Source organism: Lemur catta, chromosome 8, assembly GCF_020740605.2.
Source record: "Lemur catta isolate mLemCat1 chromosome 8, mLemCat1.pri, whole genome shotgun sequence".
Classification (NCBI taxonomy): domain Eukaryota; kingdom Metazoa; phylum Chordata; class Mammalia; order Primates; family Lemuridae; genus Lemur; species Lemur catta.
The window spans coordinates 79214760-79237340 of NC_059135.1; the positions used below are offsets into that span (position 1 = coordinate 79214760).

At 33.3% G+C, this 22581-nt stretch overlaps 1 protein-coding gene across 1 annotated transcript in view; it reads left to right on the forward strand.

Moving 5' to 3' along the window:
- Positions 1-22581, forward strand: part of LRP1B (LDL receptor related protein 1B) — a 1757623-nt gene that overhangs the window by 299867 nt on the left and 1435175 nt on the right. Inside the window, exon 2 of the mRNA XM_045559136.1 lies at positions 20218-20340. Within this exon, the coding sequence (XP_045415092.1) occupies positions 20218-20340 (123 nt within the window). The remainder of the gene's footprint in view (positions 1-20217; positions 20341-22581) is intronic.

The following is a 22581-nucleotide window of genomic DNA, read 5'->3' on the forward strand; positions in this document are numbered from 1 at the left end:
GTCAATAGAGACAGGCCAATCCTCTTGCAAGACAACCTTCCACCATATGTCACATGAACAACGCTGCTCAAACTACAGAAGCTGGACTTGTAAACTCTCTGTCATCCACCATATTCACTAGACCTTACACTAACTAACTACTACTTCTTCCAGGCTTTGGACCACTTCTTGCAAGGACAAATATTCACTTCTCAACAAGTTGTTGAAAACGCCTTGTGCGATTTCATTGCCACTTGCTCTCCAGGCTTCCTTTTTGCTGACATAAACAGGCTACTATTGTTAAGATGGCAAAACTGTGTTGGTAATTTAGGTACATACTTTGATTAATTGTACTGCTTCTTATTTGAGATATAATAAACTACACTTTTGATTAGAAATCAGACATTTCATATTTAATGACCTAATAGTAATGGTGATGAAAAAGGGGAAAAGATCAAATCACATACAAATCATTGCCTAATTTAAATGATTTAAAATATATATTAGATGTGGATTGCATGCTTTGAGAGAGTCACCTCAGGATAAATCTCTTTATTCCAAAAATTCATTCTTCAAAATACTATGGCTACAATAAATATCTTAAAATTGACTTAAGAACTTTTGTCAGATTATTTTAAAATTGACTTTACTGAAGTATAATTTATATTGTCAGATTATTTTGAATATAAAAAGTGACTATTTTTTAATCCTGAATGTGCAAATTAATATTTTTTTTTAGAAATTAACAAAAATAACTTAGAGCAAATTTGTATAAGTAGGTAGAAGTAAGTTTCTCAAAAACAAGATAATGCTATTAAGTAAAGAAATTAATGTATTTAAATGAAGCTCATCTTATAAATTTTCACTGAAGGGAATTTCAAAAGAAAAGCATCAAACCTTTAATATACATTCAATGTATATGTCTACATAACACAATATTAAAAATACAAGAGCACTAGGAGAATTTTAGAGATGCTCTTAGCTAATGCTTAGTTTTCTAGATGAAGTCAATCAGGACCAACGCCATGGAGTCACTTACTTGCCCTGGAGAAAGGATCAGAGATCCGTTTGGAACCCAGTGTCTCACCCTCTAACTTACACCGCTTTACTTTTTGTTTTCAGTTATACCAAACTTTCAGGAGCTGAAATGGATTAAATTCTTGATTTTTACATTTATATCAATGTAAAAATCCACTGAGTTTACATTTTTGTCCTTATTTAAACTAATGAATCACTAGTGCAGGTGTTATCTACACTTAAATTATAGACTGTCCCACCAAGGGAGCTATTTCAGACACCAGTAGGAGTAAGGTAAGAGAAACACTTTTAGCTTTGCCACCGCAAGTTGCTGAAATAGAGAAACATTTTTAAATAGATGATAAAACACTTTATGCACTGTATGTATTTATAAGGGATGCGAGTGTGTGTTCTGAGTTGGGTGATCTGCTGAGAGAAGGGATGATCCTTTGTCTATTTCAGGTTATAGATATTATTTAGTAGATTCACTTTACTTTTAAGTCTCTCAAATGACATTGTTTCACAATGGTAAACAAGAAAGGTGAAAGGAGGTGAGGTTAGAAACTGTGGAAATGAGACAGGGATAAGAATGCAGGCTACCAAAACTGTATGTCCACTGGGAGTGACTTCTGTTACCAAAATCGATACTTTTATTCTATTTTCTTCTTTGAGTACTCAGTTAAAGTAAGGAAAAATTCCTAAGTTTACAATTTGCATTAGAGAAGGAATGCTTACAGTTGATGATATCAATTAAGCATATGATATGATCTTAAATAGGTGAGATATAACTGAAGTAAAATGTAGATTTTGGTTTAAATTTTTGGCTTTTAGTCTTTCCTGCATATAATTACCTAATATTTTATTGCCATTGTCAGTAGTGTCATTTTCATTCTGTTTATCATGGGCCATTTAACACATTTCCCAACATTTGCTTTCTTTTCCTTTTTTTTCCCCAAGTCTGTGACATAGTACCCAACATTTGACACAACCTCAAAACCTCCTAAAATTATACACTTTTCCTCAAGCCCTCATTATAAATCTTTAGAGCTATAGAAAATGTTTAAAATCAAACTGGATAGAATTCTTGAATATTTAGTTTAGACATAATCAAGGATATTATTCATGCACTGAAAATAATCTTATCAAAAATATTTAAGACTGTTGAAAATAGTATCAGCAAAGTAAAAAAAGAAGATTCAAAACTGAACATGGGTATGACACAAATCTTATTCGGGGAAGTGGGAAACATAAAACAAACACAGCAAATGAAAGAAAATACCAGGTGTTCAGACTTTTCTTCTATCCCTTCTTGTTTTAAAGTCCACAAATCTCAAACTTGCCACTCATCTGTTACACAACTAAAACATTAAACACAATTTTCCACCAGAGATTTTCATCTTCAAATATCAGCATGCTAAGAAAAGCGCTAAATATCTCTGAATCAACTTCCATCTTCAAATCAGAAGCAGAGGAACAAAAAGTGCTGCTAGACACAAATTTGTCACTTGTCATAGAATCAGAATAGGAGCAGTGGAATTTTTTTTTGTTTGTTTTTTGGTAAATCTCATCTCTAAACATTTCTTTCTTGTAATTCATATTTGTGTTAGTTATATGAGTTTTGCTCACTTGAGTTAACTCAAGCACATGTGAAAACAAGGTAAATCAAAAGCTTATTTTGCAGCTAGGCCTTACAGGTATCCAGGAACAATTATAAAATTAGATTTGATGGGAACACAGGAATGTCTGAATAGCCTTGTCAACTCAGAGACTAAAAAGCAATTGGGGACAAAAATGTCACTAAGTATCCAACACATGTGGTGTTTGGTTTCCCATTCATGTGATACTTCACTTAGAAGAATGGTCTCCAGTTTCATCCAGGTTGTTACAAAAGGTATTAGTTCCCCATTTTTTATGGCTGAGTAGTACTCCATGGTATACATATACCACATTTTATTAATCCACTCATGTATTGATGGGTAATTGGGTTGATTTCACATTTTTGCAATTGTTAATTGTGCTGCAATAAACATTCTAGTGTGATGTCTTTTTTATAATACAACTTTTTGTCCTTTTGGTAAATGCCCAGTAGTGGGATGATGGATCAAATGGTAGTTCCACTTTTAGGTCTTTGAGATATCTCTATACTGCTTTCCATAGAGGTTGTACTAGTTTGCAGTTCCATCAACAGTGTATATGTGTTCTTTTCTCTTTGCATCCATGCCAGCCAGCATCTGTTGTTTTGGGACTTTTTGATAAAAGCCATTCTCCTGGAGTTAGGTGATATCTCATTGTGGTTTTGATTTGCATTTCCCTGATGATTAGAGATGTTAAGCATTTTTTCACATGTTTATTGGCCATTAGTCTGTCTTCTTTTGAAGAGCTCCTGTTCATGCCCTTTGCCCACTTTTTAATGGGGTTGTTTGATTTTTTTTGCTTTGATTTTTCCTTTGGGTAAATGCCCAAAATGTTTTGCTTGAGTTCTTTATAGATTCTGTTTGTTAGCTCTCTATTAGATGTATAGCATGAAAATATTTTCTTCCATTCTAATTAGGTTGACTGTTCATTATATTGATTGTTTCCTTGGCCATGCAGAAGCTTTTTAATTTGATCAGGTCTCATTTAATTATTTTTGTTGTTGCTGTGATTGCCTTTCTGGTCTTCCTCATAAATTCTTTCCCTAGGGTGATATCTAGAAGAATTTTTCCAACATTTTTTTCTAGAATTCTTATATTTTCATGCCTTAGGTTTAAGTATGTTATCCATCGTGAATTAATTTTTGTGAGTGGTGAGAAGTGAGGATCTGGTTTCAGTCTTCTTACATGTGGCTATCCAATTTTTCCAGCACCAGTTATTCAATAGGGTTTCTTTTCCCCATTGTATATTTTTTGCCTGCTTTGTCAAAGATCAGATGGCAATATGAAGATGGTTTTATATCTGGGCTCTCTGTTCTGATCCATTGGTCTCTGTCTCTGTTCTTGTGCCAGTACCATGCTGTTTTGGTTATTATAGCCTTGTAATATAGGTTGAAATCTGGTAAATTGTTGCCTCCTGATTTGTTCTTTTTCTTTAAGGTTGCATTGGCTATGCAAGGTCTTTTCTGGTTCCATGCAAAGTGTAGAACAAACACCACATATACTCACAATTAAACTAGAACTAAACTAACGACTTAACACCTGTATGCACATATGGAAGTAAAACTCAATGGAAATAAAGCAGGTGGGAGAGGTGAGGTGGGGTTGGGTAAATTCACACGTAACAGGTACAATGCACACTATCTGGGTGATGGGCACACTTATAACATTGACTCAAACTGTATAAAAGCAATACATGTAACCAAAACATTTGTACCCCCATAATATTCTGAAACAAAAATAAAAGTATCTAGCACAAATATAAATGTTAGTAATAATAACAGCTAACATATACTGACTGCTTACTCTTACCTGGTAGTAATATTGGGTCCTTTATATACCTTATTCTACAGTGTTTTCAAAAATTATATATGCTAGTTACTATTATATCCCCAGTTCCCAGTTAGGCAACTAAAATGAAGCAAAGTTCAATAGCTGGACCAAAGTGATACAGCTAGCAAATAACTGAATCATGCTTTTACCATTTGATCTCAAATCTAGCTTTACTACAAATTTTTTATTAATTTTATATCTGTGTCCCAGCTATCAACTTTCAAAGTCCCTTGTTATTGTTTTGATTAACCACTGACTTACACATAGCAGGGAAGAGTACTAAATTATTCAGATTACTTACTGTCATCATTATGGGGCAGAGTTTTCATATTAGACCACATCATTGGCTGCCTTAGGTCATGTGCCTGTCTCTGATCCAATCAGCCTTGACTAGAGTGGAGGGGTCATGTGAGACCAGCAGGTGAGACCTTATGAAGAATCACTTAGAAAGGAGGAGATGATGGGAACTTTCCAAAAGGATACGATTTTAGCAGGCATCCTGTGTCAGCTCTCTTGGGAATATTACTTGTTCAATCTTTTCTCTAATCTTTATAGAAATGTGTATATCCCTAATATCTGTTTCTCACCTCTTTAGTTTCTTCCTGTATTTTTTTTTAATGAGTGAAATTTTACAGTTAAGTTGAACTTTCTAACATTTATTATATTCTAACTGCCAATGAAGGAATTGAAATTTCTTTTATTTAAATTTTTGTATTTTTAAACTGAATTACCACATTGCTGTCATTTAATTAATGAGGGAAAAATGCATTTCCTCAGTAGTTTTTAATAATTTTTTACCGTAATTAATTAAAACACATTGAAAAATGTGTAAGATATATAATCATAACCTTTACATAATTGTGTTTATAGTTTCAGATCAAAGAAATGTTAAATATCCTTGGGAAACACAAGCATAAATGTATATAATGAATAATAATTAATGAGTTAGGTAAAGACATATGAGATATTGTGTTAACATACTTATTTTTAAAGTGCAAAAATTGATATTAATTTAGTCTTCTTTGACTATAGAACATAGTTTGGGGAGTTTATGAATTCAAGAGATATGTGACATGGCACTTACATATTTCTTTCTTTAATCTATGCTGTATAAATGTTAGCTTGTCCTTATCTCTCATTAGTTGTTTTTCTTAAAATACATTTTAAGGTATCTTACACTAAAGTACTTCAAAAGGTCAATTTAGTCATAGTGGAAGATATTTAGTTTGATCATATATCAGTCAGGCCTTACTAATAGGTAATATCAATCAAAGCATGGAATCTTTAAAATATGTCTCCATTTTTATCTTCTGAGTCATCTGCTAGTAATTTCTCAAAAGATATATATTCTGGGTATCTATATTTCATATTTTGTCTCAGCGATACATAGTGCTATCCTTCTACAGAATATGGATTCTGTTATTCATTTAGATTGATCTCTGACGAGAAGCCAATGGATTTTTTAAATATACCTATCCACTCCTCAAAAAAATGAGGAGAGTATTCAATTTATAAGAAAACCTCCAGATTTAGCTTATTGTAATAGGAAGAAAGCCCTTTAATTTTCTTTATGAAAATAGCATAATTTTAGGAATAATTTTTATAACTTACCAAGCTCTGAGGAGGAAGAAATGTAAATATTCAAATCAGATGACTCAGAATCAAAATTTGACAAATTAAAAGATTGAACCAACTAGATTTTTTGGCACATTTTGTTATATGTAACTGAAGAAAGAAATAGAAACCCTCACTGATTAAAAGGGATAGATAACTTTGATTTTACCTTTTCATATATACATATATATGTATCTACATAATATATCTATAAGTTTATATAAATAAATATAAAGATTATACAGAAATATATAGATTGATAAAAATATATAGATATAAAAGATAGAATACACATATATACATATACTTTTTAGCTAATACTTACTCTGTGTGTACTTGTATGTGTACTTTTAAAGAAAGTGTGATGAATGTAAAAATGAATTCTAACTTTAGGAAATGCCAAAATTTGCTGTGTCCTCCCTTCTCTGAATTAGATTACACCTTAAATATATCAATTTTGATACAGTAGAAATTTCAAGGTATCAAATAAAAGAAACACTCCTTTAATTTCCCATCAAAGTTGATACCCAAATAATATCTAAATATTGGCTATGTTCATATAATGTTTTGTCATTTGTTGAAAGTAGTCTTCCATTGTCAGCACTCTTGGATTCATTTCAAGTAGTGTTTCTCCTCTGTGACATTAGGCACATGGTGTTAAAAATATTACCTGGGGCCTTCTAATGGCCTAATGGAGGCTGGGCAGGCACAACTAAGGCTGAGATTTCCCAAAACAGAGGAAGTATTTTGAGTTCCCCTCCCATTTTAAAACATAACATTTTATAGGACAAAGCATGTTGTACATAGTAAAATTTATATTCAAACATTTTGGAAAATCCTATATGGGATTTATTTGGTAAGTAAAGGGACAAGTGTCATTCTAAAAGTTGACCAGCCATACATATTAAAAGAGCACTTAGGAGGATTATTCAACAAAAGAAATTCTAACTATGAAATTGCATATGTAGCTGCTTCAGGGCAGCTGTAAAGCTACCTTTCCAGTAAGGATACTGCATCTTAAGAATGTACCTTAAGAATGAGGAGAGATAGGAGCACTGATACATGCTGGTGGGACTGCAAAGTAGTACAACCTCTGTGGAAAGTAATATGGAGATACTTCAAATGGCACAGATACACGTAGAACTACCGTTTGATCCAGCAATCCCATTACTGGGCATCTACCCAAAGGAAGAAAAGGCATTCTATAAAAAAGACATCTGCACTAGAATGTTTATTGTAGCACAATTCACAATTGCAAAGATGTGGAAACAACCCAAGTGCCCATCAATACATGAGTGGATTAATAAAATGTGGTATATGTATACCATGGAGTCCTACTCAGTTGCAATAAACAGTGGTGATATAGCACCTCTTGTATTATCCTGGATAGAGCTGGAACCCATTCTACTAAGTGAAGTATCACAAGAATGGAAAAACAAGCACCACATGTACTCACTATCAAATTGGTATTAACTGACATAACTGACCAACACTTATGTGCACATATAGTAGTAGCATTCATTGGGTGTCAGGCAGGTGGGAACGGGGAGGAAGGGATGGGTATATTCACACCTAATGGGTGCGGTGTACACTCTCTGGGGGATGGACACACTTGAAGCTCTGACTTAGGTGGGGCAAAGGCAATATATGTAATCTAAACATTTGTACCCCTGTAATATACTGAAATAAAAAAAAATAAAAATTAAAAAAAGAATGAGGTAACTGCTTATTTAAAATCTAAATTTTCTAAAAAACAAAAGATCATTTATATGACAGACACTAGGATGTATATATCTCATGGCTTTTCCAAGCATCTCGTATCGTTTGGGTCTCTTAAAATTTACATGTCCTTAAAAATGGTCAGAAAGCATGAAGAAAATGTCTGAGGTTGAAAGAAATGAGAATATTTAAAATGATAGACTGTCTTGGACTGACAAAGATTTTAAAAAATAGTAAATGTAAGTTGGGACATGGGATAAAAGTAAGGTTGCAATGTAAATTTTGACACTGCATTTGGAGGGCAATTTGCCTAAGTGCATCAGAATTGTACAATTCAATTAGTTTGAGAAATCTCACTTTTACTCAATTAGTAATTTGTTTTTAAAGTCAGACAAGTGAACAAAGATTACCTACAGAGTTATAACTTTTAAGTTTACCTATTACTATTTTTAAAACTTGTAAAAAATATGGAAAATTCACATAATGGTATATCATGTCCTTATTAAATTTATTATATAGAACTATATTTACCAATATGAAGGTATATCACAACATAATTTTGAGTAAAAGGGCAACATACAGAGCAATATGAGTATTTTTGGGAAAAAAACCTGACAATTTATATGTATTTTTTCTATGTAGAAAAGTCTGCATTTTTATAAAAAAAAGTCTGAATTTATAAAAATACAACAGCAGTTATTGTCTAACAATGGTTAACTTCAGAAGATTTGATTTTTTCCTCTATATTCTTTTATTTTAACTAAATATAACTCATGCAATTAAAATATTTCTAAAACTTGAACTACAGAGAATGATAACACTCTAATTCACAGTGGAGTAACATGACTTACTATGTGCCTTGTCAAAGTATACTGTTTCTAAATAATTTCTTAATTATGGAAAAATATTTACAAGCATTGGTATGTTGTAAGAAAGTGTGTGCATTTATATCTCTTCTTGAAAACATTATGAGGCTCACTTTATTTTCCTTTAGGCCTCCATGACTACCTTTTCCAACTTCCTATTAACATTAAAATGTTCCATTAGACTCTTTCTTTTGGTAAAGTAATAATTACTTTCATGAGAATTCAGTTAAATTCTCATGACATTTGTCATCTCTAGAGACATTCTTAATTATCTAGTTATGTTTGAAAAACCCTTTGAACTTTTATTCATATTTCACACCTACCCAGATAAGACATGCCAGCCTACCTAGGACCTCTGTCCTCCGTCACATCAACCAATAAAGACACTCTTCTCATTTGATAGCATGGGGTATAGATATATGTCTACAAAAGGGTAACCAATCAATGAAAACCACTGTCTCACCATCTTTTTTTTTCTAGAAGACTTTCATACATTTTAAATATTTGTTTGAACATAGAGATGAAATAAAAGGAGATGGAAAGTTCATTTACTCTATGCCTTTGATTCTAAAAATGAAAGGGAAGGAGATTCATGACAAAATCATAAAGGGTGGGCCAACCTTCTACATTCTTAATATTTAGTCTTTTCATTTGTTCTATACCGCCATGATCTCCCCCATCTCTATAAGTGTTTTTTATCTGTTACGAAATTGTAAATAAATCATAGACAAAGGTTTATTTTTTCCAAGGATAGTTGTTATCTTTGTGTAGCTGAGACTCAAACATACGGAATTTTAGGTGTCAGTAAGCAAGTGAAAGATTCGAGAAGTAGGAAGTATTGAGGCCTGCTCTGGAAGTGTTAGGTTGGTGCCGCATTGCAATAGTTTTATGAAGGGTACGTACTAACAGTGTTTATGTGATTTCCAAGTAGGTTTCTTTAGCACAGCATCTATAGTTCATGCACATGTTTGTGTGGAGTTGTTGAGTTGTTATAATTACTGAAGGCACCGCTTCCATGTAATGCCTAGAGGTCAGTGGTGCTAAATATACTGCCAATGCAAAATTTGTTGCTCTCAAAATGCCAATAAAACCCAGCTTGAGAAAAATTCCTTTAATGATTACAAGAGCAGGCTTTTTGTCAGTCAGACATGTATTTGTATCCTGATCTTGCTAGTCAAGTGGCATTCAAAAAGTCATTTAACTTTCCAAACAATCTCATCTGATTGGTCAGACACAAATAATATATTTTTGTGAGCATTTGATAAAATACACAAATTGTTTAATTTAGTATGTGGCACATAGTGAACATTCAATCATTGCCATTACTATTCATAGTATTAATTATTTTATCTCCCACTAAAAATCCTTTTCATAATCGACCAACTTAAGAATAAAAAGTCTAACTGAATGGTTACAAAAAGCACATTAAAATATTGTGTATATTCAAGAGAAGCAAAGTGAGTATTCAACCTAATTTCCAGTCTATCTTTGACACATAAACTAAACTTCAGCTATATGAATTACTTGATATTCCATTAACATGCCATATTTCCCCTTTGTGATCTCCCTTTTGTTTGGAATGCCATCCTCCAATGCCATTCTTTTGTTAAACTGCTTAAAAAATATCTTTTGTGGAATGCTTCCCTGAGTGACTGTATTGGTTACTTCTGATTGGCAATCCAATTACCGAACACACCAGGGCTAAGTTATAAGGATATTATTAATATCATCCAAGCCCCAAATGCTAAGCATTTTTCATTTCGCCATCCTCACTATGCTGGCTTTCATCCTCTGTCTTATCCTCATGCCCTCAAGATGGTTGTGGCTGTCCCAGATTTCAAGTGTTCACTGTCTAGAGCAATGCAAGACAGCTCCCTCTCAAAAGACTTTTTTTAGTAGAATGGAAAACTTTTCCCAGGGGAGTCCTAGGCAACTCTTTACCTTCGTTGTCATTTGTCAACACTGGGCCAAACGTCCATGCCCTAGCAAGAGACATCGGAGAAGCAAGCATATGGCCTTTCCTGCCTCCATAGTGAGAAGTGAGATTTTCCAAAATGACAAAAATAGCTGTTGGCTAGGCAACTAACAATGTCTTCCGCATGTCTCCCCACGTCAATTCTCAACTTCAGCTTTGTCCACAGTATAAGTTGTTCTGTTCTCATTGCCCTTTCAATAACACTCCAGACACACCTATGTTAGCACCCACATCACATTATTGTAAACATTTGTGTTTTGGTCTGCCCCTTTACTAAACCATCAGCAGCTTGTGGGAGGAGACTCTGTTGTCTCCATCGTTATATTCTCATTGCTTGCCTTGGTCCATAGTAAATGAGTCTTCTATGAATTAATGAGTTTAAAACCCTTTAAAATAGGGAACAAGAAATTATGATTGAACAATATATTTTAAAAATCAACATAAGAACTTGAGATAAATAAAACTGTAGTCTTTAAAGGGCTCTTAATGGTTAAAACACAGCACAATGGATAGAAGATTTTGCATCATCCCTGAAAGAACCAAAGCCTAACCATCTGCTTCATATCTCACTAAGTCTAGAGATGAGAAAAAAGATGTGAATTTTTGGTACCCCCTGGGAGATGGGAAGAGGATCATATAGGATTTAGAGAATAGAACTTGCTAGGAAATGTCAATAATTTAGGCTTTTTTCTTTTGCATTTATGGAGACATCAAAATTTTCCCCTTCCTTAACAATGTAGTATGTGAAATAATTCTGCCAATTCATTTCAGTGAATGAAATGGGTATGTAAAAAGGAAATAGAGCATTTCTACTGAAATTTCAGAAAAGAACACACAACCGCAAAGCATTAGTCCAATGATAATAAAAACTCCAGTCAACCATGTAGAATGTATCAGCTTTATTCTACTGAATATATATCCTTTGTCTCTTGCTAAATAAAAGACAGAGTTTTTACTCTGGTGTATATATAAATTTTTTCTTGGTTAAAAAAAGCAGTTCCAAAGAGTTCTATGCTGTTTTATAATTTTCCATATCACTGCCTAAAAAATGCAAGAAGTCTACCAGTGTTTATATGATCAAGGAAAAAAACTGACTTTCTCCCTGAAAATTAAATGTCATATTGGATTTGAAATGTTTACAGAGGTACTTTTCATTTGTTCATTATGATAGAAATGATAAATGAGCAAAGCTTCTTCCTGGGGATAATATATTTCTTCAAATTTTCAATTTTGTCCTAGTTTTATATAAGATGCTTTTGTAAGTACGAATTGCCATTTGCAGCTCCAAAAACACTTGGTACTTAATAAGGCATAGAATGATTACAAATTTGGTAGCAGCCAATAGAAAGTATAAAAATATACAATTAGTTATGATTTTTTGTAATGGACATTATCACATTTTTGCATTTTTCATCTCACAAGAATAAAAACACGCATACACACATGTACATACACACAAATGCACTTCCCAATTTATATATTTTTCATTCAGAAGTATCAGTCATTTGAACATTTATAATGTTTTTTATAAAATTCTGTCATGTGCTTCTAGTCATTATTGCTGGCCTTCATCCTGTGTCAATGTATTTGAACCGACATTTGACATTAAGGAGAAGAAAACACATCTTAAGTAAAAGTAAATAGTGTTGAAACTAAGGGAAAGTGACTTAGGAAAAAAAAGCCTTTAAATTAAAAGTAAACTAACTTGCAGCTTGCTTGTTTCCTACTCAGTAGATATGTGATATCTTGGCTGTGACATGAAACTGGGGACTTGTTTTAGCTTCTTTTTGCTGTTGTAACAAATTAACACAAACTCGGTGGCTGGAAGCACTACAAGTTTATTTTCTCACAGTCCAGAGTTCAGAACTCTAAATAGTGTCTCAGAGCTGAGCTCTTTTGGAGGCTCTTGGGGACGATCCATTTCCTCTCCTTCACCAGCCCACATTCCTTGTCCCTTGTCCCCTTCCCAAGATCACTACAACCTCTGCTTCCGTGGTGCCTCTGCTTCTCTCCTCTCCGACCTCCCTCTTACCAGAATCCTTGTGATGATATTGGGCCCACCTGGATAATTGAAGCTACCTTCTCCATCTCAGGATCCTTCACTTAATTACATCCGCAAAGTCCCCTTCCCTATGTAAGGTGACATATTCAGAGGCTCTAGGAGTTAGGACATGGACTTCTTTGAGCTGCCATTATTCAGCCTACCACAGGGCTCTTACTCAGTGTTATTCCATTTCAAATCTTATTCTTATTTATATTGTCTCTCAATCAACTTTAGCTTCAAGGATGAATAAGTTCTAGGTGGAATTTTACACCAATTTCAAAATATGAGAACACGTATACATAGTGTGTGGATGTTTGTGTACATTTGTTTGTGGAATTAGATTCTAATTATTAATAAAGTGTCAGCATGACAATGGGCATTATTGATTAAAAATCATGTTACACTACTGAAATATGGATACTATTTATTACTCAATTCCCTTCCTATTCAGCCCTGCGCTGATTTTTCAGGATGGATTTATCAAAGATAAATAATATGAATTATATGATGATATAATGATATAATTGTATGAATTATAATCTTATAGTGTAGAATAAGGCTTATTTTTTAATCAACCACCCATTTGAGGAAGAAGATATATGTTCTTGGAAAAATAAAACTGCCCTGGTTCAAGCATTTTTGATCTACCTTCCCTACCCCAACCCTCCAAAATATACATAATACAAATACATTTTTATATTCCTATTAAATACAGGCCTAAAATAGTGAGTTACATTTTTATCTTACACTTACAATTGTCATATTCCTAAAAGAATTATATATTTAAAAAAAAAACTACCATTAACATGTTTGACTAAGTTACCACTGCACATTAGCTATTGTAAAAATCTCATTTTCAGTAGTCTTTAAGAGACTCTGGAGGATAACACTGAATCTCTCTCAAGTTTGATTTTCAGTTTTCATGGATGCTTTAATTTTATATACTATAAGCTTTACTATTCAGGGTATTTCATTTTAATCATGGGAGAACTTAATTTTGTTTTAGTGATTAACTAAATAAAGCTATTTATCATTCTGAAAATAAAACACAAGATACCATATTCCTTCATTTTTTCTTTTTCCACTGTCTTTCCAAAAATAAGGCATAATTACTTTAAAAAAAATTGATTTTCCTTCCATTAAAATCTTCTTGTTACTGCAAATATGAAGTCTAAGACAGAACTCCCCGTCTTCTGGGAACTCATCACATAGTAGGTATGATACATACAGCAAAGGATCGTAGCTTTTTGGTGTTTTGAGTAGAGTGTGAAGGATCCAGCGATAAAGGAAGAAAAAGTTCACTGGGGAGGCCTCCATTAAAGGAGGTAAAATGCCATTAAACTTTACTGAATGACTAGAATTTTGTTAGATGGGAAAAGGCATTGCTGGCAAAGGATTAAAACGGCAGAGACATAAATGATATATTTAGGGAAAGTGAATATAGCAGTAAGGAGAGTTAAAAGTGTACACTGAATGGTGAAATGATAGTAGGAGAAAGTATTGAGAAAGAAGTCCATTAATCATTTTATGAAAAAAAATTTAAATGGAATTCTGAGGAATTTGTTCTCCATCTATGTAGGTACATTTTTCTAGAGTAGGTGAATATATAGGAATGGGATTGAGATACTTCTTGATATTTGATAACTAACACTGTTCTTTTAATTTTACATGATCTTTATCAAAATTTGAAGTTGAATTTGTGGTACTTTCTGTGGCTCTCTATAAGAATTCTGTTCTCCTGGTAATGTACTCATTGACTATTAATGTGAGGCAAAAGGAAATATAACCCTATTTCTCTTTTAGCAATTATGAAGGGTTTGTTATTAATCATCCTATGCTTAAGTTAGCAATGAGATATAGAGATATTAAATAAATATTGTTGATGTTGGCTAAGCTCTGAAAACATAAGTCATAGCACTTCCCTAATACTTAGCTGTTCATGAGGTTGGACCTATTATTTAACCTATTTTTTAGCTTCTTTATCAGAGCCCCCATGAATTTAGCTGTTTACTATGTATTATTCCTTCTTTACCTCTCATTTGTAATTGGCCGACAGAGTTCTTCATTTCTATTTCCTTTAAATTTACCTGTTAGGACCTTGTTATGCATTCAATAGGCAGACAATTTGTTGGTTAACTAATGTTCTCATTAGTAAGAAGGGTCAACTTTTAAGGAAAATGGTATAAGATTATTGTAAATTAATTATGGTGAAATTTTCAAGAAGTTGCACACCACATGGTCATTCAATAGACCCCTGTTGATAGATAATTGGTTTCAGCATTTGACTAGATAGTTGCTGTTTTTAGAAAAGATCAAAATTAGCAGTTTCATCCTGATATTAAAATGAGAAAATGTAAGTTAGCTACTTTGCAGCAACTCATGTACATAAAATTTTTCAGCTACAATTATCTACATAAAATTTCCAAAAATATGTATTATAAATTCCTATTAAAATAATGAACTAGATGTTTTCATATAAGTGTAGAAGGATTATCATGCTAAGCTTTTCTCATGCCAGGATGCATCCAAACTCAGTAAACTCTATATAGGCTATGGTTGTCCTAATTTTTTCATGTCTTTTGATTGCAAGAATCTATTATTATAAAGAGATATCCATGGTACTAGCTTTGATCTTTTTCCTTAGGGATGTAAGTGAAATTGCCTTCACATTCTCATAAGCTTCTTGTTTTAATTACAGTGTAAAACACTACATTTCATACAATAGCAAGACATTTAAAATAAGATTAGTTTTACTATCTCAGAAGTGTGGGGGGAAGCATTAAACGGGATCAACAGAAGACACATATACACACAACATATTTAGCTTGTGATTCAAGGACCTCAATCCAGTGGATATACTTTTCAGTAATCACCTTGAGATACTGAAAATTCATTCATTTGAATCCTATAACCAATGCTTCTAAAAACTGACTTTGAAATGAAATATCTGGTTGCAAAATAAAGAGGTAATAAATAGGTTGGTTATAGCAAGCTACTCTTAACTGCTGTTTCCTAGAGGAATAATATAAAACTGTCCCCAAAACTGCACCAATGCAAATTATCTTTAAAGGTTGGAGTTTGCTTAGCAAGCCGACAACAAAGGCTCATTACGTAAATCCCCTGGAGTCTATCTTACTCCTGGACAAAAAAGTCATTTTGAAACTTGATGGATTTGTGTGTATATCTATATACATGTGAACACATATTGAGGATGGGTAGTTGGCATATTTTCCCAAGGAATGTTCTTTTGGGATTTTCCCAAGGGATTATTCTATAGCTATGGCTTAATGAAGGTGAACATTTGGACATTAAAAAAATAAAATAAAATGAATAAAACATTCAAATGTCAAGTGTATACTTTTCAACCTTACCTAGATCCCCATTGCTGTTAGGAAATAGCCCTTTCACAAATTCCTGGTTGATTCCTTTTCTAATTCCCACAGCAATTATTCTAAACCTTTACTACCCTTTCTAATCCCACCTTCCTCAAATCTCAAAAACTAACCCTGCATCTTAGTTCTTCGAGAAAACACAACTAGATAAGAATACCTTGACTTTACTCCCTACCAGCTATTAATAATGATTTATCTGTGTTATCTGTGTTTAGGTTCTTATTCCATCACGATGAGATCTTAGGAAAACTGCTCCACTTTCATCTCCTTTTTAAGCTTCTAGTCTCTCTTCCTTTAGTGGTACCTTTCCCTTAGCCTATGGGTCTACTCTAGCTTTTTAGAAGTCACTGTACCTGAACTTCATCACCAGTGACCCCCCCCTTACCCAGTTCTTGAAATTTCACATGACTCCAGTAAATCTCCTTTCCCTTTACACCCTCCTCCTGTATCTATGGCTGAACTTCTCCTCTGTCTCTCTGTCTGAACTACTCTTACTTATTCGCCTCTTTCTCTTGACAATCTATTTTCTCTCTCCTTCTCTCTCTCCCTCTCTCTCCCCACTTGAATTTCATCTACATCTATTCCTGTAGTTTTTCACTATCTTCTTATGGCTTCAGTTCTCTTCTACTTCCAGTTTTGATCATTCTCTAGAATTTCAGACTTAAATATTTCCCTGCTTATTGGATATTTCTTCTTGGATGTCTCCAAAGCACCCCACACTCATTGTCTTTCAAAAATAATTGAAAAGTCATATATTTGGGTTCAGATATATGATTTAAGGTTATGGCAATTAATGAAATGGTTAACATGATATTTGACTTCAGTTTCCTCATCAAATACAGCCTTGAAACTCCATCCTGCCAACACATTTACACTCTCTCCCCTGGATTATTGCTGTGATATTCTATTTGATCTCCCTGCTTCCACTTTCACTTTACTACAGTTTATTCTCAACATAGTAACCAGAGAGATCCTTTAAAAAAGTAAGTTGGATCCTGTCATTCTGCTTAGAATCTTCCAATGGTCTCCCATCTTGTTGATTTAGTAAAACTCAAAACCATCTGCTCCTCTCCACCCCATACACTCTGACCACATCTTTTCCTAATTTCTCTTTTTCTCCAGCCACAATGACCTCCTAAGTGTTCCTTAAATTAACCGGCTACCCTCTGGCCTCAAGTCTTTAGTCTGTGATCTTTTATTCAACTGGGCGTCACTCTCATCTTTATTCAAATGTCACATTCTCTGTGACATATTCTCTGACCACCATATTTAAAATTGTACCTCTTGTTGTGCAATCCTTAATCCCAATCTCTGTTTTATTTTTCTCAATAGGATTTATCTTCTAATATACTATACAATTAAGTCATTTATTTTCTTTTCATTTCTATCCTCTCACCATAATGTAAGCTTCATGGTGGCAAGAATTCTACTTTGTTATTATTGTATTTTCAGTCCCTAGAACACAGAAGTCCAATAATATATGTTGCATAAAAAAATGAATGAACAAATTAATATTTAGGTGATAAAAGTGTTTTTTGAGCTAAATGTCACTATAAACACACTAATTACTTTAAAAATTATTCTCTCTATTACACCTGTTATTTTTGTATTCCCCACCACGAGCAGACTCATATGCATGTGTGGACACACAGCCAATCTTTTTCTTTTTTTAATTTATATATATTATTGTGGTTTTGAGACACCATCTAATTTCTGAGGCTATCTACCTGAAGACATGTTTAAGCCTTTCAAACATTTAGTCACCGGTTCTTAACTCTTACATTACATCATTTGGAGAAGGCTTCGTCTAAATCTCCACTCTTTTAGTCAATCATCTTGAACACTTCTCTAGACAATTGTAACGGCTTCCTAACAAATGTCTTTGTAGCATGTTTTATTATTCAATACCCTTTCTTAAGTACTTTCCATAGCTTCAAATTACCTTCACAATGCTCCCACGGCAATCAAGGTCCTTCATTACCAACCCTGACTTATATTTTAACACCATAAATGGTTCTTTCTGTTTTTCTTTACTTCTTTAAACTTTCAACAAGTTCTTATTGCTTATATACTGGGTCATGCACTGTACAATGGCAATATCCCCTCTCCCTATAGTAATTTTTTTTATAGTTTGGGAAGAATAAAGGAAGAGAAAAATTAGAATCTCAAGATCATAGAGCAAATGCAAGGTAGCTATTGGTACAATAAATCTCTATTCTGATTTTTCTGAGATAAACTTGGTTTATGCCTGTTGCTCTAGTGTAATTACTAATTGGCCTTCTTTCACTCTCAGAACTCTCTCAGTTTGAAGAAAAGTTATATGGTCCCTTTGTCTATAAGAAAAATTATTTTAATTTTATTTCATGCTCTTGCCCTATACTAACTTCAAAAGTTATGTGATGGCCTAAAGTAAAATGTAAGCCCCTCTTTTTTAGCATTGGGACGTACTTATAAATATCACACACCACTGTTTGGTGGAGAAAACCCAGGTCTTATAGCCTGTTATTTCAATTTCAGTAGAAAATTTTTTCTTCTCAAATGCATTATAATAATTAATGGCTTAGCAATTGTTTATTCTAAACCTGCCTGCAATGTCCTATATCCCATTCATCCAAAGCCTACCCATCTTTGGAGGAAAGGTTACATACCCCAACTATTTTTTTATACTTGTTTCCATCTGCCTCTACCTCGGGTCTTTCCTTTTAGCATTTTTTGGGGGAGATCTGTTGGCACAAGTAGTTTGTTGGATCCCTTAAAATAAAGACTGGCTTCTACATCTTTGGTTCTACAGCACCAAGTCTAGAGTGAAACACAGAGGATGTTCAAACAACTTAATGTAAAAAAACAACAATTATGATAGTGGTGTTGATGAGTGCCATGTTGATGGTGAATATGTGGAAACTATAATAAGATAAGATTGAATGAGTTGTCAGGAAATATCTATAGTTTGAGAATTGAAAAAGTTAATATCACAGATTAAAGATATATATATTTGTAAGGCATATTTACTGAAAGTTATGCTGCCGGGGTGGAGGGTGTTGATGGAGAGAAAGGAAAGATATACTACATTTTACCAAATCTAAGATATCACTGAGTGTAAGATATACCATTATTATGTATATTGCTAAGAAAATATTGTCAATTAATCTATGGCCTAAATCCTTCCATATAACTTAGAATTTTTGTTTGATATTTATTGAAATAGCTCACTTAGACCTATTTAATGATCTTTTTATCTTAAATTTTTCATGTATGTACATAACAAAATTACAAGTGAGGTCAAATGGCTAAAGTAGTCCTAATACTCTTTCACATTCAGAGGCCATCAGTTATAAGAAATTCCTCTTTTAGACACGTTAAAATGTGAAAAATGATTATATTTTTTCAAATGAACTTACTGTGTATAAGTAAATATATTATGAAAAGTAAACAGTTGTTGAGTTTATTAAAACTTGAGGAAAGTTTACAGATCCCAAATATCCTGAAATAAGGAAACAAAAATAGACTTTTTAGACACAACCAACTGTAGAAAATCATAGTTACAAAAACAGCTTTATGAAAGTTTCCTACCACTTTTGCTCTCTAGTAGCAGAAGTTGTCACCTTGGAAGTCATGGCAAAAAAGGGAAGGAAACACTGTGGTATTGCATATCTAATTCATGTAGAGACTTGAAGCATCAGTATTGGGATGGATGGTTAAGAACTGAATACTCAGAAATGGAGTTAATTACAATATTTACCTCATTACTGATTTTTTCTTTCTATTACAGCAGAGAAGGAAACTAAAATTTCTATGCTCAAGAGCTTCTGCTTTGATTCAACATCTTATATAAAACTCACTTGATAGACTATCTATATGCCATCTTTGATCTGATAAAGCCTCTAGTCATAAACATAAACAGCATTCTTAACTATTTCCAGAACAGATTATGTAAGCCTGTAACAAAGTCACATCTATCAAAATTGAGTGCTTGAGCTGAGCAGCTCAAATGAAGAAAAATAATTGGTTTAGCTTTGCTACTGAACAGAAAATGTGGATCATATTCATGTACTTTTTATGCATTGCTTTCTCACATTTCATCTTTGTACTGCTCTCGTGTTCATGTTCAGATCATTCATATTTTATTTTGAAACATTTTCATTTTCAGATCAGCAGTTGTGTGATCCTGGTGAATTTCTTTGCCACGATCACGTGACTTGTGTCTCCCAGAGCTGGCTGTGTGATGGGGACCCTGACTGCCCTGATGGTTCAGACGAGTCTTTAGATACCTGTGAGTAGAAAGGTTCTCATGCCATTCAGATTTACCTTACATGTGAAACTAAATGTCAGTTGTTTTCACGGATGACTGCTGTTCTAGTTGATTCTGTTTTTTCCAAATAGCCTAAGAAACTTGAAACCTTTTGTTTGTTTCTTTGAAATGAGTATGTGAATGAGAGCATAAAATGCAGTTTTGCAGTGTGAATTCTTATGGAGGAAAGAAAATGCAAGGTTAATTATTTCAAAGTGATTGTGTTAATACTGGAAAGAACTGACTTGAAGAGAAAAAAAGAATTCTTTAAAACATAACGCTAAAAGGGAGTAAGACCTTCTCCAATAACATATCTCACACATTTTCAGACAGAGGAACAGATAGAAGGAATATTAAGGAAATCAAGGCCTTAGTTTCCATATTATTTCTATTAATATCTTAGGGCACTACACAAATTATTGAACATGTTTTGTTTTGAACCTGAAAGATAGAAACTTCATCCATAGAATAAGGATCTTTGCCTTTATAATATCAGATTGAGAAACCTTGAATCTCAAGCCTTGCTTAAGTACTTTCTATGGCTTCAAATTACCTACCAAATACTTCCCACAGCAATCAAGGTCCTTCATTACCGACCCTGCCCTATGTTTTTGAGACGCACTATTTCAACATCTTTTTTTTAAATACATAGATCCTAATTATAGTCATATTACTGAAATTTGGAGTCTACTGAGGGCTTTGTCCACTTAGAAACACCACCACAATAAAATTATAAATAATAATATGATGATAGCTAAATATGCCACATTTTTCAATGCCCACTTACAAAAAGAGTAGGAACCATCCCTAAATTTTGATAATTTATATTTTAAGCACGTCTAGCATTAGTCTGTGCTCTTTAAGAGACCAGCTATGGCAACATGTCAATGCCACCCCCAAGATAATCACATAGTCCTATTAATGCAAGGTGAAAAAAAAATCTCTCATCTTTATTGCTTGATATTACAGTGATAACAATTATGGGTTCCATTTTTCATTTTTATCCACTTGTTTACAAGTCTTGCAGATAATTTTTATGAAAATCTTGCCTTTTGAATACTGAGGCAAATGTTTATTGATTTTCAATATGTTTGATAATATTTTTAAAATTTCTCAACATGTGAGTACTTGAATATTTGCATTAATTGTCTCTTTGAGCAGAACAGTTCTTCCATAGGAAGAAGTTTTATTCATTTACCACATTTCTAATTTTCACCAATTTCACCAGTTGAATTCTAAAAACCTTTATTAGACTTTTTAAAGCATAGACAAGGTTCCAGGCATGATAAGTTAAATATATATATATATATAAAATATAGAGACAGATACAAAAAATTCTAATACATACATACATTGTGATAAATACATATACAGAAATATTATTTGGTGATAAAAAGAAATGAAGTACTCATACATGCTGTAACATGGATGAACCTTGAAAATGTCATGCTAAGAGGGAGAAGCTAATCAAAAAAGACCACATAGTTTATGATTCCATTCATACAAAAGATCCAAAATAGGCAAATCTATAGAGGTATAAAGTAGAGTAGTGATTTCTGGGGTCTGGAGAGTGTGAGGGATGGGAGAAGGAATGAGGAATGATTGTAATGACTGTTAAAGAGTATGGGGTCTTCTTGGGGTGGTGATGAAAATGTTCTAAAAGTGGATTACGATGATGGTTGCACAACTCTGCGAATATATTTAAAAACATGGAATTATACATTTTAAATGGGTAAATCATGTGGTGTGTGAATTGTATCTTAATAAAGGTGTTTAAAAAGGGAAAACAAAACTCAATATTGCACATATGGGTGCAGACATCATAGAAATGTAAAAAGACAACAATAATAAATGTTTTGGCCATAAATTACATATATACAGGGACTATATTTCAATATCCTAACTCTTTTTAGCTATAGCCCACATCAAATCAAGTGCTATCTAGAAATTCTCAACTTAAGGAGGGACAAGGAAGAACTGCCATGGCATAATCAGAGTCAGAATCAAATTCTTTAATTTTGGTAGTAGGGTCTTGCATTCTGCCTTGATACTCCCATCAGTTTTCTGATGTAAAAAGTGACAGAGACATGAAAGAGATTTGTGGAATTCATATTCAAGAAATCCAGGTTGAGGAAAAAATTCCATGGAACTGTGTGCCTGGCACAATGCAAAAGCAGTTGAGAAGAAACTGCTGTGATGTGGTCGCATGGTACATCTAGCAAG